This window comes from Dendronephthya gigantea, unplaced genomic scaffold, assembly GCF_004324835.1.
Source record: "Dendronephthya gigantea isolate DGI-Jeju-01 unplaced genomic scaffold, DenGig_1.0 000002F, whole genome shotgun sequence".
Lineage (NCBI taxonomy): Eukaryota > Metazoa > Cnidaria > Anthozoa > Malacalcyonacea > Nephtheidae > Dendronephthya > Dendronephthya gigantea.
The window spans coordinates 88,689-100,827 of record NW_021163012.1 but is presented as its reverse complement, the minus strand read 5'-3'; the positions used below and the strand labels follow the sequence as shown (position 1 = coordinate 100,827).

The 12,139-nt window shown below is 36.2% G+C and overlaps 4 protein-coding genes across 6 annotated transcripts; 3 read left to right on the top strand and 1 right to left on the bottom strand.

Moving 5' to 3' along the window:
- The first annotated feature begins 33 nt into the window (after nt 1-33).
- Nucleotides 34-4,989, top strand: LOC114534875 (homogentisate 1,2-dioxygenase-like). Its single transcript, XM_028556354.1, has 18 exons — nt 34-123; nt 343-714; nt 822-960; nt 1,143-1,845; nt 1,930-1,995; nt 2,244-2,332; nt 2,412-2,517; nt 2,912-2,968; nt 3,034-3,125; nt 3,197-3,231; nt 3,376-3,455; nt 3,528-3,627; nt 3,709-3,833; nt 3,929-4,033; nt 4,136-4,262; nt 4,391-4,443; nt 4,527-4,658; nt 4,757-4,989. Exons 4-18 carry the CDS (start codon nt 1,831-1,833, stop codon nt 4,898-4,900), a joined length of 1,326 nt encoding a protein of 441 aa, XP_028412155.1. The 5' UTR covers nt 34-123; nt 343-714; nt 822-960; nt 1,143-1,830; the 3' UTR covers nt 4,901-4,989.
- Nucleotides 4,990-5,143: 154 nt separating this feature from the next.
- On the bottom strand, nt 5,144-9,711 carry LOC114534845 (cytochrome P450 monooxygenase tcpC-like). Of its 3 annotated transcripts, none has more exons than XM_028556338.1 (6): nt 7,993-8,052; nt 7,280-7,371; nt 6,769-6,941; nt 5,993-6,602; nt 5,604-5,903; nt 5,144-5,523 (listed from the first exon to the last, which is right to left on the bottom strand). In XM_028556338.1, the coding sequence occupies exons 2-6, from the start codon at nt 7,358-7,360 to the stop codon at nt 5,167-5,169; spliced, it is 1,521 nt and encodes a 506-aa protein (XP_028412139.1). In that variant the 5' UTR covers nt 7,361-7,371; nt 7,993-8,052; the 3' UTR covers nt 5,144-5,166. The 3 variants fall into 3 exon arrangements, with proteins under 3 accessions (XP_028412139.1, XP_028412130.1, XP_028412122.1); XM_028556329.1 differs by having other exon boundaries at nt 7,280-7,375; nt 7,993-8,051; XM_028556321.1 differs by lacking the exons at nt 7,280-7,371; nt 7,993-8,052 and adding an exon at nt 9,533-9,711.
- Nucleotides 8,020-8,916, top strand: LOC114534939. Its single transcript, XM_028556375.1, has 2 exons — nt 8,020-8,186; nt 8,276-8,916. Exons 1-2 carry the CDS (start codon nt 8,034-8,036, stop codon nt 8,804-8,806), a joined length of 684 nt encoding a protein of 227 aa, XP_028412176.1. The 5' UTR covers nt 8,020-8,033; the 3' UTR covers nt 8,807-8,916.
- Nucleotides 9,712-9,778: 67 nt separating the features above from the next.
- LOC114534906 (equilibrative nucleotide transporter 7-like) lies at nt 9,779-11,752 on the top strand. The gene has a single exon (XM_028556373.1). The coding sequence runs from the start codon at nt 9,803-9,805 to the stop codon at nt 11,111-11,113; it is 1,311 nt and encodes a 436-aa protein (XP_028412174.1). The 5' UTR covers nt 9,779-9,802; the 3' UTR covers nt 11,114-11,752.
- The last annotated feature ends 387 nt before the right edge of the window (nt 11,753-12,139 follow it).

Genomic DNA, 12,139 nt, shown 5'->3' with positions numbered 1-12,139 from the left:
ATTCGATATCGATACGGCATTTGTGAACACGTTCAGAGGTAGCCGCTGCGATGAAGATATTTTTTGTTTTATTTTGCGTGGAGTTTATCAACGTAATAGCCATGGTCCATCAGCGCTCTGCAGGTCAGAATTTTGAACTATGTATCTAATTTAATAATTTTCATTTGAAATCAAGATCGATAAATATTTATAGTTTTATTGTGACTTATTACTATCACCATGCTAGTTTATAATATATATTTTATTGCTAACATACAATCACACAGCAAGTGCAGAAAAATTTTTCAGTGACTTTTTAGTCTTGCAGAATTTAAATGTAGCATTTATCTATTTTCCACGCAGGTGGCACTAAACGTTTTCATCCAAAGCAAATGAGGAAAGTTAAAGTGATTCTTCCTAGTGGCGAACAAGAACAAAACAAAGTGTTAGAAAAAATGTCTCCGGAATACAAATACAAGGATTATGGCGATAGTGAAAACTTTGAGAACAAAGATGACTCGAATATCTCTAATATGTTGGATAAACAAACGATCGAGGAACTAAAGTCGAAGAACTTGTTGGATGGAGATACCAAACACGCAACTCGAAGTGGGCCCAGTCTTTTGAAGGTTGTGACACCAAGTAGGAACAATCTTGGCGCAGAATCACTAGAAAAGTTGAATGTTTTGTTGCAAAATACATTGCCTGAATATAAATTTGATAGAGCTGAGAGAGGTGGGTAAATAAATGAATGTAGTAAATTGCCTTGGGTTTTTTACGTGCACACCGTCGTGCGGTTATATAACTGGAAATTCTTCTTTAATATTGTTCCAAAATTCCAGGTCCTGGCTTTTCTTATGGGGATTGTGTTGATCTTGACCCAGATTGTTGGAAATATGAGATGCATGGCTTATGTAGTGATAGCCCTGATTTGGCAGAGAAACGCTTTAATTGTAAGAAGACATGCCACCTTTGTGTCAGGTTAGTTAAAAACACTACCTCGTATTGCAAATAAGTTCAACTCCTGCTTCTTTTTCTGTCTACCATACTAAATTCTATTGTTTGTTAACAAGATCCATGCGCATTGATTATACATGCATAAATCCAAAATGTTACAACTGTATATAATATATTAATATATGTCAATATTGCTATCTCTTCAGTGTAGCGGGAACGAGAAGACAGACAAAAACAAGAAAAAAGAAGCAATAAAACCATGATATCTCGCTGCTAGGTATAATTTGGTGAATGTTCGAAAGAATTTGTACAGGAATGTAGTTTGGATCAGAAATAAACCTGACCAGGTTTATGGTCTCGAGAAAGCAAACTGCAAACATAATCGTCAGGCCTCTCTGAAGTTGTCAGAAGATTTTCTTCACACTTTCGTGGAAGTATAATATACTATAGACGCTATTTTATATATCACAAATATATTTACAAAATATCTATGTGGTTGTAAGCATATCTATCTCTTGTATTTTTACCATTTCGCTACGTTAATATGCTTCAATTAGAAGGAAGATAGAAAGGAAGATAGAAAGGAAGATGGGTTTTCTATTCTAAATATTTCTTGATACATCTTTTTTGCACCGAGCAAACTCGATGGGTTTTCTATTCTAAATATTTCTTGATACATATTTTTTGCACAGAGCAAACTCGATGGGTTTTCTAAATATTTCTTGATACATAAGTAAGAGGAAACTCGATGGATTTTCTAAATATTTTCCGTTATTTCTTCCCTCGAGTTGCGCAGCCCACCACCCCACTGGATGGGTTTGATGGGGGGTGTATCGTTTATTGACCAATCAAATTTCTGATTGAAATTGCTACACGTAGATTCTCATCGTAAATATGGCGCAGCCCGAGGTATGTTGTGCTTTCTCTTTCTCAGTTTATATTCCTGTAATTCTGTAATTTCTGTAGTTATATTGAGCTGTTTTATTTTCATAGTACCAGGCAGGGTTTGGCAATGAATTTTCATCAGAAGCGCTAGAAAACGCGCTACCGAAGGGACAGGTGAGTGCTTTCATTGTGATTGTATATTGTAATGAGTTGTGCAAGATTACACGTAATATACATTTTTTTTATTTACAATATTTTCCCAGTGGGATTTTAAAATGCAATCCTTTGTTCGTGGCTTTCACTGTTCTTTAAGCATGAAATACATTTGTAATATAGTCACGAAGTAGTGTGAGGTTTTAATAAGGTTTTAATCCGAGCAGTTCTCGTTATTAAATATTTTTAAATACTAAAATTTCTCTTAGAATAGCCCTCAAAAATGCTCTTATGGTTTGTATGCTGAGCAACTTTCAGGGTCTGCATTTACTTGTCCCAGAGATACAAATAAGCGAAGGTACGTTTTTCTGTTACTTAAAATGTTCATTTCACTAATTCACTTACATATTGGCTGACATTTATTTCAATTGTTTCAGCTGGTTATATCGTATCCGACCATCTGCTGTTCATGAACCATTTCAGACATTTGCTGTGGAGTATTTCACCAATGACTGGACAAAATATCCACCCAACCCTAATCAGGTATAATCATATATTAAACATTCTTGGCTCATTGCAAACTATGGCCATATATGAGGCTTCTTATGTTTTCATAATTAATGCTTGGTTTTTAAGGCAAGGTACACACATCACATAGGAATACCTTTCTACCTTCCCCAGAAGTCTTGCACCTTCCCAATAAAAAGTCAAATTATTTTGAGAAAAGAAACAATTTTTACAATAATTCATATAAAGTCATAAACACATAAAATTTGAGGCCAAATATGAGCAGAATCAATGCATAACTTGACTTCCACTTATTTTCCAACAAGACTTTGGAGAATTTCTATATTGTTCTAACTAAAATCTTGATGGTTTCTACAATATATCACACAAAAAAATTTTCATCCATATATTTTGCAATGTTCTTTTATAGTTTCGATGGAAACCCTTTGATCTTCCTACCAAGGACTGTTCTGCAGACTTTGTTGAGGTACTTTCTCATTTACATTATTACAACAAATGATATTCTAATTTTTTTTTGCACTTTATTTAAAGGGTTTGAAAACAATTTGTGGAGCAGGAGATCCAAAAGTGCGAAATGGAGCTGTTATTCATATCTATTCATGTGATAAATCAATGAAGGACAGGTAAGTTTTCATGCATTGCACTTGAAATGCTCTCTTTTACTCTTACCTGCTAAATTTGTTTACCTTTTTAGATGTATGTATAATTCAGATGGTGACTTTCTCATTGGCAAGTGCAATTTGATATTTATTATTATATTTTAGTGATGTATTTTATTTATTATTCAATAGAGTCTGAACATAGGATGAAGTTCTTTAGAGGTTTGTGAAAAGTATTGAATACTTTGTAAAATAGTATTTCTTTACTTTGTAGTTCCACAGCAAGGGTCATTAAACATCACAACAGAGTTTGGGAAATTGTTGGTGAAACCAAATGAAATATGTGTCATCTGTGTACGTATATATCATTATTTGAATAAACCTGTCATTTCTTTTCTCCTTGTTTATTCTTCTTTAATTTTTCAGCAAGGAATGCGCTTCAGTGTTGACGTCACTGAACCATCTCGTGGTTATATTCTGGAGGTTTTTAATGCTCATTTTCAACTTCCTAATTTAGGACCTATTGGTAATGTATTTACTAATTAATTTCATATTTATTTTCTATAATATTACCTGCCTCAAAAACCAATTCATTTTTTAATGTCAGGTGCAAATGGACTGGCCAACCCTCGCGATTTTCTCACACCAGTAGCGTGTTTTGAAGATCGTCGTCCTCCTGATGGATACACTGTCATTAACAAGTTTCAGGGATCTCTTTTTTCTGCCAAACAGGTAACTATACAATGGGCAATCCCTGAGTATTTGCTTCTTTATTCTTTCTTAAAAACTTCAGATGTGATATCAAACAATCTTCTGACTTGTTTTAGGGTCATTCCCCGTTCGATGTGGTGGCCTGGTTTGGAAATTACGTGCCTTATAAATATGATCTTGCTAACTTTATGGTTATTAATTCTGTTTCTTTTGATCATGCGGTAGGTTCCTATGTATGTTTCCTAATCAACTCGAAATCTTCATACACGAGCTACACTCGTGGTTTGTGTAACAGCGTTATCTAAGCAAGCTTTTTCAACTAGGATCCATCTATCTTTACCGTGTTAACTTGTCCCAGTGTGAAACCTGGTGTGGCAATTGCTGATTTTGTCATATTTCCCCCTCGCTGGGGTGTTGCTGAACACACGTTTAGACCGCCATATTATCATCGTAAGTAAGCTGACTCTTTCGCTTTTAAAACCTTCGCTGACTTAAAGTTTGAGGTTGGTGTTAATTGTTTATTTCGGTGCATGGTACATCTTATTCACATAACCGTGAAATCGCTGTTGTACTCTTAGGAAACTGCATGAGTGAATTTATGGGTCTCATATTTGGAAACTACGAAGCGAAGGTAAACTTGCTGAAACCGAGTTTGTCCCTGTTCCCTGCATGATGTTGTTCTGAAAACAAGGGTATAACTGCAGTACATTTTAGGAGGAAGGTTTTGCACCGGGTGGTGCTAGTTTACACAGTATGATGACGCCTCATGGTCCTGATAAACAGTGTTTTGAGAAAGCGTCCACTGTTGAGGAACTGAAGCCTGAGAGGGTCGCTGATGGCACGATGGTCTGTATTTGACTATTCACGAGAATTCTCTGTGTTGTGCTTTATCGTGTAGTAATAACCAAACACTCATTGTTCCCGTTTTTTCTTTGGTCTTTAAGGCTTTTATGTTTGAGTCGTGTTTAAGTTTGGCTGTTACAAAATGGGCTGCGGAAACATCAGAGAAACTGGACAAAAATTACTACAAAGTTTGGTCAGAAATTGAAAGTCATTTCGACCCTAATTGGAAACCAGAAAAACGGTAAAGGTTTGATTAAGAAAAAGAACGAAATATTAATTTTCTCCAGCAACAACTGACACGGTGTCGAAGGATAAAAAAATGTGGTGAACAAATAATAGAAAGATATTGTAGCAATATTTATTGTTTCTAGTGATTATGATTATTACTAGATAAAATATGATATAATTAATATAAACGCAAAGACTAGAACTGCCTTATGTCATTACGAGACAACATAAAATCATGGATTAAGTTTTACTATTATTATCGTTTTGTTATTATTATTATTGTTCATTTAAGTCCATCTTTACTCAGGTAATCCACATCCACAGTCTCTCGTCTTTCTAAGACAATATCAGGACTTATGTATGGTGCGAAAAATACCAATCCTGACTTCTTTACCTTTTCATAACTTGTATTCTCGCTCAAGCGCAGTTGAAAATTTTGTAGAAATGAGACGACAACGACCCGGGTGATAGCCAAAGCAAAGCGATAGCCTAGACACTTTCTAGGACCCATTCCAAACTGAAAGAATGATCCAGGTACTCGTTGACGACCAGTGGAAAACCTCTCAGGGTTAAATTCTTCTGGATCGTTCCAGTAGGTTGGTGAGTAGTTTAGAGAGTAAGTGTCGACACATACTGGAGTCTGTAAGACAAATAATGATTATTAAAAGTATCGGTAATGTCTTCTTTCTCAATGCCTTTTACTTTCTAAGAGTTTCTCACCCCTTGAGATATTTGATAACCTCCTAAATCAGTGACACTCTTTACTGTCTTCTCTGGAAGGGAAAGAGCTAGTGCAGGATGTAGGCGAGCACTTTCTTTCAAAACCATTTCCAGATACGGTAGTTTCTTGTCCAGGTCTTCACAGCTGCTCGACTCACAGCCTTGTAATACGTCATCAATCTGTGCTCGGAGTTTTGTTTGAATGTCCTGATATCTAGCGAGATCTGAGAGCGCGAATGATGTTGCTGCAAAACTCACATCAATATTCAGCAACAGAATTTCATCAATTGAATGCAATAACTGCAAAGGAAACACAACATTGCGATACTGCCGCACTGGGACATGACTGAAACATTAATCTCTATTCCTATATTTCTTATTTTACTCACCTCTTCCTCTTCAATGTCTAACGCACGAGTCTTAAGCAGTGCCATTGTTTCAAAAAACAGCCCATCCTCACCGCTTATCTTTCCTTCTTCAAACAAGCCAAACAAAAAACGGTTAAATTTCGTCCATTCTTGGTTGAAACATGCTGCTCTATAATTAGTTGAATTGGGAAGTTTGGAGTAAAATGGTAATCGTGTTGTGCCAACATTTATCAAACTAAGTGTTTTCAGAAGATGATGCTGAAGTTCTACAATTTTTTCGAAATACTTCTCAAGAACTTCTTTTCCATAAACGACATGCGTGACAACTCGAAGAGTGATGTCTTCTAGCCTGCTTGCCTTCAAATCTATGGGTACTCCTACTGGCAATGTATTCATAAACGCCTGACATTCTTTTCCAATTAACCTCATATGATTAGCTGTGGCTGAAGCTGAAAAATACTTCTCAAATGGGCCTCTGCATCTTCTTACGTCATCTCTACCATGGCTTGTTGCCAAGCAACGTCCAAGGATTCCCTTGAACACAGCCCCTAAACAAGTCATATCACTTTCACGCTCGTGAGAATAATGATCTGTATAGAACGTTCGAATAGCTTTAGCATCTGATATTATTCTGTAAAAGAAGAATTTGTATATCATATATTATGGTAATTATCTCATTTAAGATTATAGAGCAACAGATTGTGTCTTCACGAGGTACGGCTAAATGAAGCACAGCGTTTATTTATTGGATATCATCTTTATTACCAGCATAAAAATGTTAAAAGCATATGACGTACACAACAGGCGTGAGGCAATGCCAGATAAAATATATTGCTCCATGTTTTCTCGAAAGATCTCGACCAAAGAAATTCACTTCATTGAAATGACCAAATGGCAACTTTGGCAGTTCTCCTGGCATTCGTTCCCCAGCTTGGTTTCGCCAAGGAACTCGAAACATCACCAACAATAACTATACAATATTAAACATGCAAATATGTGTTTCATAAACTATAAAACAAGATAAGAGTTCATTTTCCGGAGGCTTTGATTCTCAGAACTTTCAGCGCAAGCTTTGAAATGAAGTGAAAGCTTCTTGTGTTGATCGTGTGAGACTGTGAGCAGTGATGGCGCGAGGCATCTCCTGTGACTTTCACTGTCCTAAGCTGTGACATTCACTGTCCTAAGCTGTCTGTGTTTTGCGGGGTTTGTGAGACTAAACGGGCCTTCAAAGTCAGTGAAACGTAGAGAGATGAAAGACTGGTTTATTAAATAATTTCTATCGCGCGAAAATAATTCACAACTACTTACTTTCAATATCCTATTTAGAAATGGAACCGCAAGAAAAGTTAACATTATCGTAGTGATGATTGAATAAGCAACGTTCTCCATGTTTTAAAAGCCTGTCTTCTTCAATAAATAATAAAATATGAAGTTGAAATGCAGAACGAATCAATATTATCGCCTCGCTTGATTAAGAAGAATTCACATGACTTTATATTCCATAGAAATCTTCAAATATTATCAAAGTATTTCCTGGTAACTGCATGGTGAGGGGGTGCGGGGGGAGCTTAACGTTGATTTCAATAATATTTCTTTTGAGAGCGAATTACGTAATTTATCTACACTTCACGAATTTTAATCCTTTACATATTTTGTTCAATTTTTAATAATTCTGCCTTGCGACAGGTGTTATCAGTAGCGGCCTGACGATTTAGTTCTGCCATGCTAATATTCTGGTTCTTTCTGGTTCAAAGAAACAATAATGAGAATATTTAATTGCTCAGGACAGGAAGTTCAATCCGCGCTTAACAAATGCTTTCCTAAGAAATGATTTCTGATAAATCAAGTTGAAGTGGGCGATTTCGCAACTCTTTGTTGAGGTAATATGATCGTATGGAATAAGTTACCAGGAAATATGGATTTTGGCAATGAAGATAGGTCATGCATTATCTCACATGATATTTGAGGCTGTTTGGAGGAGTGGTTAGAAACACATCAATCCACGACCAGAAACTACATACACTTAACTCTCCTTGCTGTTAACATATATTTCTCGAGGAAAATGCAGGAATCACAAGCCATAAAAAATGGTCGAACGTATTTGGAAAATAGACGACGAATTATGTTAGGAATTAGTCCAGGAAACCCGTTTTTCTATAAAATTGAAAATTTGGTGAGAATGCTGGAATTTGCGAGAGATAATTCAAATGACAAGGTGAGAATATATATTTTAATCAACCATGAAAATAAAGATGCCATTTAGACAACTGCAAGTTTAACTTTTACTCCGTTTAATTGTTTAAGATCATGCTCATTCTGGTGGATAAAATAAATGAGCATAACTGCAGAGCTATTGGCAGCAAAAATCCGGAAAAATCTGCCAGAGTGAAAGCAAAACGTCTTCGAAATAAATGTGAAGAAGCAATCCGCTCATGTGAAATGCAGGATGATTCAGTCGAATACATCAACTGGGTTCGTGATGTCGAGAGTTCAAGCCACTACGTTGATGCGTTAAAATACGTGAAGCATTTGTATGAAGTTAATGATCAATTTCAAAAAGATGTCAAGGAATCTACACAACTTGCTCTGGTCTCTATGAAACATGGTCGTGAAAGAAGCATGCCAGAAGGCAGTGATGCTGCGATTGATTTAGATGAAGGAGTTAAATACCTGTTAAAGGAGTTAGCGTTTCTATCAGTCATTTGTTATATCTACGAGGGGTGTGAAGAGTTTGTAGTCGTCTATCATCGACCATGGCCTGTGTTAGAAAGGTATTTTGATGGTGGATATGATAACATCTGTAGACCAAGTTTAGGATTTTATGTTTTTCAATAGGGCAACGTTTGTTAGATAGATTATAAGCTGTGTTACTATGGCAGTATGCAGTATGGGTTTAATATATACCAACATGCTTCTGGTATGTTTCGTATTGTTATTTATAGGTTTGATAATATTCATCAATAAACTCAATGAAAATGAAGTATATATCAATATTCTTATATGAATTATTCACTTTTATAAAGGTATTATATTTATAAATAAACTCAATCCATAAGTACTGCGTATGTCGATTCGTTGCGATTTAAATTTATTTTCACTGTTTGATTTTTTTATTTTAATACATGGCGATAGTCTAAACATTGCCTCTGAAATTTTACGATTAGTTTGCTGTAGTAAAAACGCTACATTCAAAAGTTCTCTAGTATATTAATATTGCAAATTCCGCGAATTTCAGGCCTAGCTGTATTGGTTTGTTCATCTGCTTTTTTTCTCATTTCCTCTATTCTCTAAAGTTATGACCTTAATATAAGGTTTATTCTTCCCACAATTTTACCTCTCTCATACATACATTCTCACATCTCGTTTCATTTGAAAGCCCATAACAAACGATGTCTAGCAAGCTTCGTCAACTTCCTGTTTTCTTGACGAATTTCTCTTGCAAAATAATTTAACTGTTCACTTCATGATGAAAGTCAGTGTGGCATAAGACCTACGTTTCTCTGGCTGAGGTTGTGATATATAATAATATTACCCCGGCCGCTTTTCTTAGAATTTTTTTACCTGCAATTTGATGCTTTTCTTAATACATGATAGCGACTTTGTTTTCCGTAACGCGGATATCACGAGACAATCTTTACCAAGAAACAAATGTGACATGACACGCGTGCATTCACATGACATGCACATTTTATCATTTCTAGGTAAAGTACAGTATTTCACTGACATATTTATAGTTAGGAAAGCTGGTAAATTGCCATTTGATCTGAGGCTGTTGATGAGTGGACATACTTATACAGGTCCGAGAAGCAAACGAACGAATACAAACTCTTCATGGCTTCGCGAATTAAACTTTACATAGCATGTTGGTTTATTGGTGCATCCGTGCAGAGCGCCGTGTTTCTTAGCTTCAATGCTGTTGATTATTTTAATTACTTCTTTTCTGACTACAAACCAGAAGTTTATATTAGCGTCACTGCCGGAGTTGCTGCTAGTGCTGGTGCTATTTTAACTGTCCTTTTTCCACCACGAGGAAAGCATTTCACTGTTTTATTTTTGACTCTCATCATATCCGCCATTTTACTTGTTGTTGAAGTCGTACTAACACCTCTGGAGGAAATATCCACTCAGCTGCGATTTGGATTGATTCTTGCTGTAATATTCCTAGCGGCGATCACTCAAAACTTTGGCGGAGGAGCGCTGTATGATTTCGTTGGGAAACATTTTCCTACCTTCGGGGTGCAAGCGGCTCAGTCTGGTGGAGTCTGCGCGTTTGCAGCAACCTTCGTTATCCGTTGTGTGTCCAAAGGATCTTTTGAGCATTTGCAAAATAAGAGACGTGGCTTTCGACTGAGTGGCTATCTTTATGTCGCACTAGTGGATCTGATCATCGTTATTGCTTGCTTTTGTGTCGCTATCTTGGTGAAATACTCCAAGAATGAAGACGCAAGGCGTTTGGCTGCAGTGAATCAACAGAGGGAAAGTTCAGATGAACAAACTCCACTACTAAGCAGTACTGAAGCAATTCGCAACCTATCGCGTCGGCAAATTATCAAGAACAACCTCCCAGGATTGGCAACTATTGCTCTATCTTTAGTCATTACAAATTCGTTGTTTCCCGGAATTACCTCACAGTTTCATGGAAATCATAATTGCTCAACCCTTAACCATCACACCAACTACAGTTCTGTGAGTCCCACCTCCCACCTCTCGACTACACCAGACCATGGTAGTGATAAAACTGGCTGGTTTGTTGTCATTCTGTTCGGCTGCTTTTCCTTTGGTGACGCCATTGGTAAAAACCTACCAATACTTGGTATAATCTACAATAAAAGGACGGTGATTTTTAACTGTCTTATTCAATTACTCATTGCGATACCTATTTTATTGATCTATTTCAAACCCTGTGTGTCGGGCTTGCAAGCTGATTGGGTGGCCTACTTCACGTTAGGGGTAATGGGAGTTGTGAATGGATATGGTTTATGTGCTGCCATGATGCTTCTCGCCCCAGGGGTTCCTGGGAAGAAATATGAAGAGGGTCTGGCGTCTAGCATTGGTTTCATGTTTTTACAAAGTGGAATCTTACTTGGGACGGGGATTAGTGTGTTTTTAGTTGATTATGTCTTTGAAGTCACTAATCATTGAAGATTATAAAACTTGATCCATGGATTTTGTCTGATATTTTTATATTGTCTTTTCATTTTAACATCAAAATTTATATTTTTCACGCTGACTTGTTGTTCGTGACATGTGTTCATATCATGATAGTTTGAAATCCGAAAATCCTCTTTTGATCTTTCAAATCATCTTATATTCGGAAAAAGAAATCCGATTACTTTATTTACACCGCGAATTTGTAATAATTCACCACAACGCCTTAGGCTGGAGGGAATAACCGATAAAACAACTTTCCATAATTTTTTTACTTCATTTTTTTTTAAAATTCATTTCCAACGAGAACGCATTTCTTATAAATTCTGTTTTATCTCTCTGAGAAATCCTCATCTAACTAAATATCACCAACACGTGTTCAATAAATATTAGCATATATATGTAGTAATCAGTGGTTTAAATGTCTTTTGATGAAGATGGGTTATCACGTCACATGATATTCGACAGTGTTTAAAGGTAATGGGAAATGTTACGATTAAAAACGCATTCATTTCTGTATAGAACGTTCGAATAGCTTTAGCATCTGATATTATTCTGTAAAAGAAGAATTTGTATATCATATATCTTGGTAATTATCTCATTTAAGATAATAGGGCAACAAATCGTGGTCTTCATGGGGTACTGCTAAATGAAACACATCATTCATTTATTGGATATCATATTTGTTACCACCTAAGCTAAAAAATTGTTCTTCGCAGCCCTATAAAACCTTGCTGAAAACTGCGCTTTGCACTAGACAGTAGACGAGATATAAAAAGTCAATCATAGCATATGACGTACACAACAGGCGTGAGGCAATGCCAGATAAAATATATTGCTCCATGTTTTCTCGAAAGATCTCGACCAAAGAAATTCACTTCATTGAAATGACCAAATGGCAACTTTGGTATTTCTTCTGGCATTCGTTCCCCAGCTTGGTTTCGCCAAGGAACTCGAAACATCACCAACAATAACTATACAATATTAAACATGCAAATATGTGTTTCATAAACTATAAAA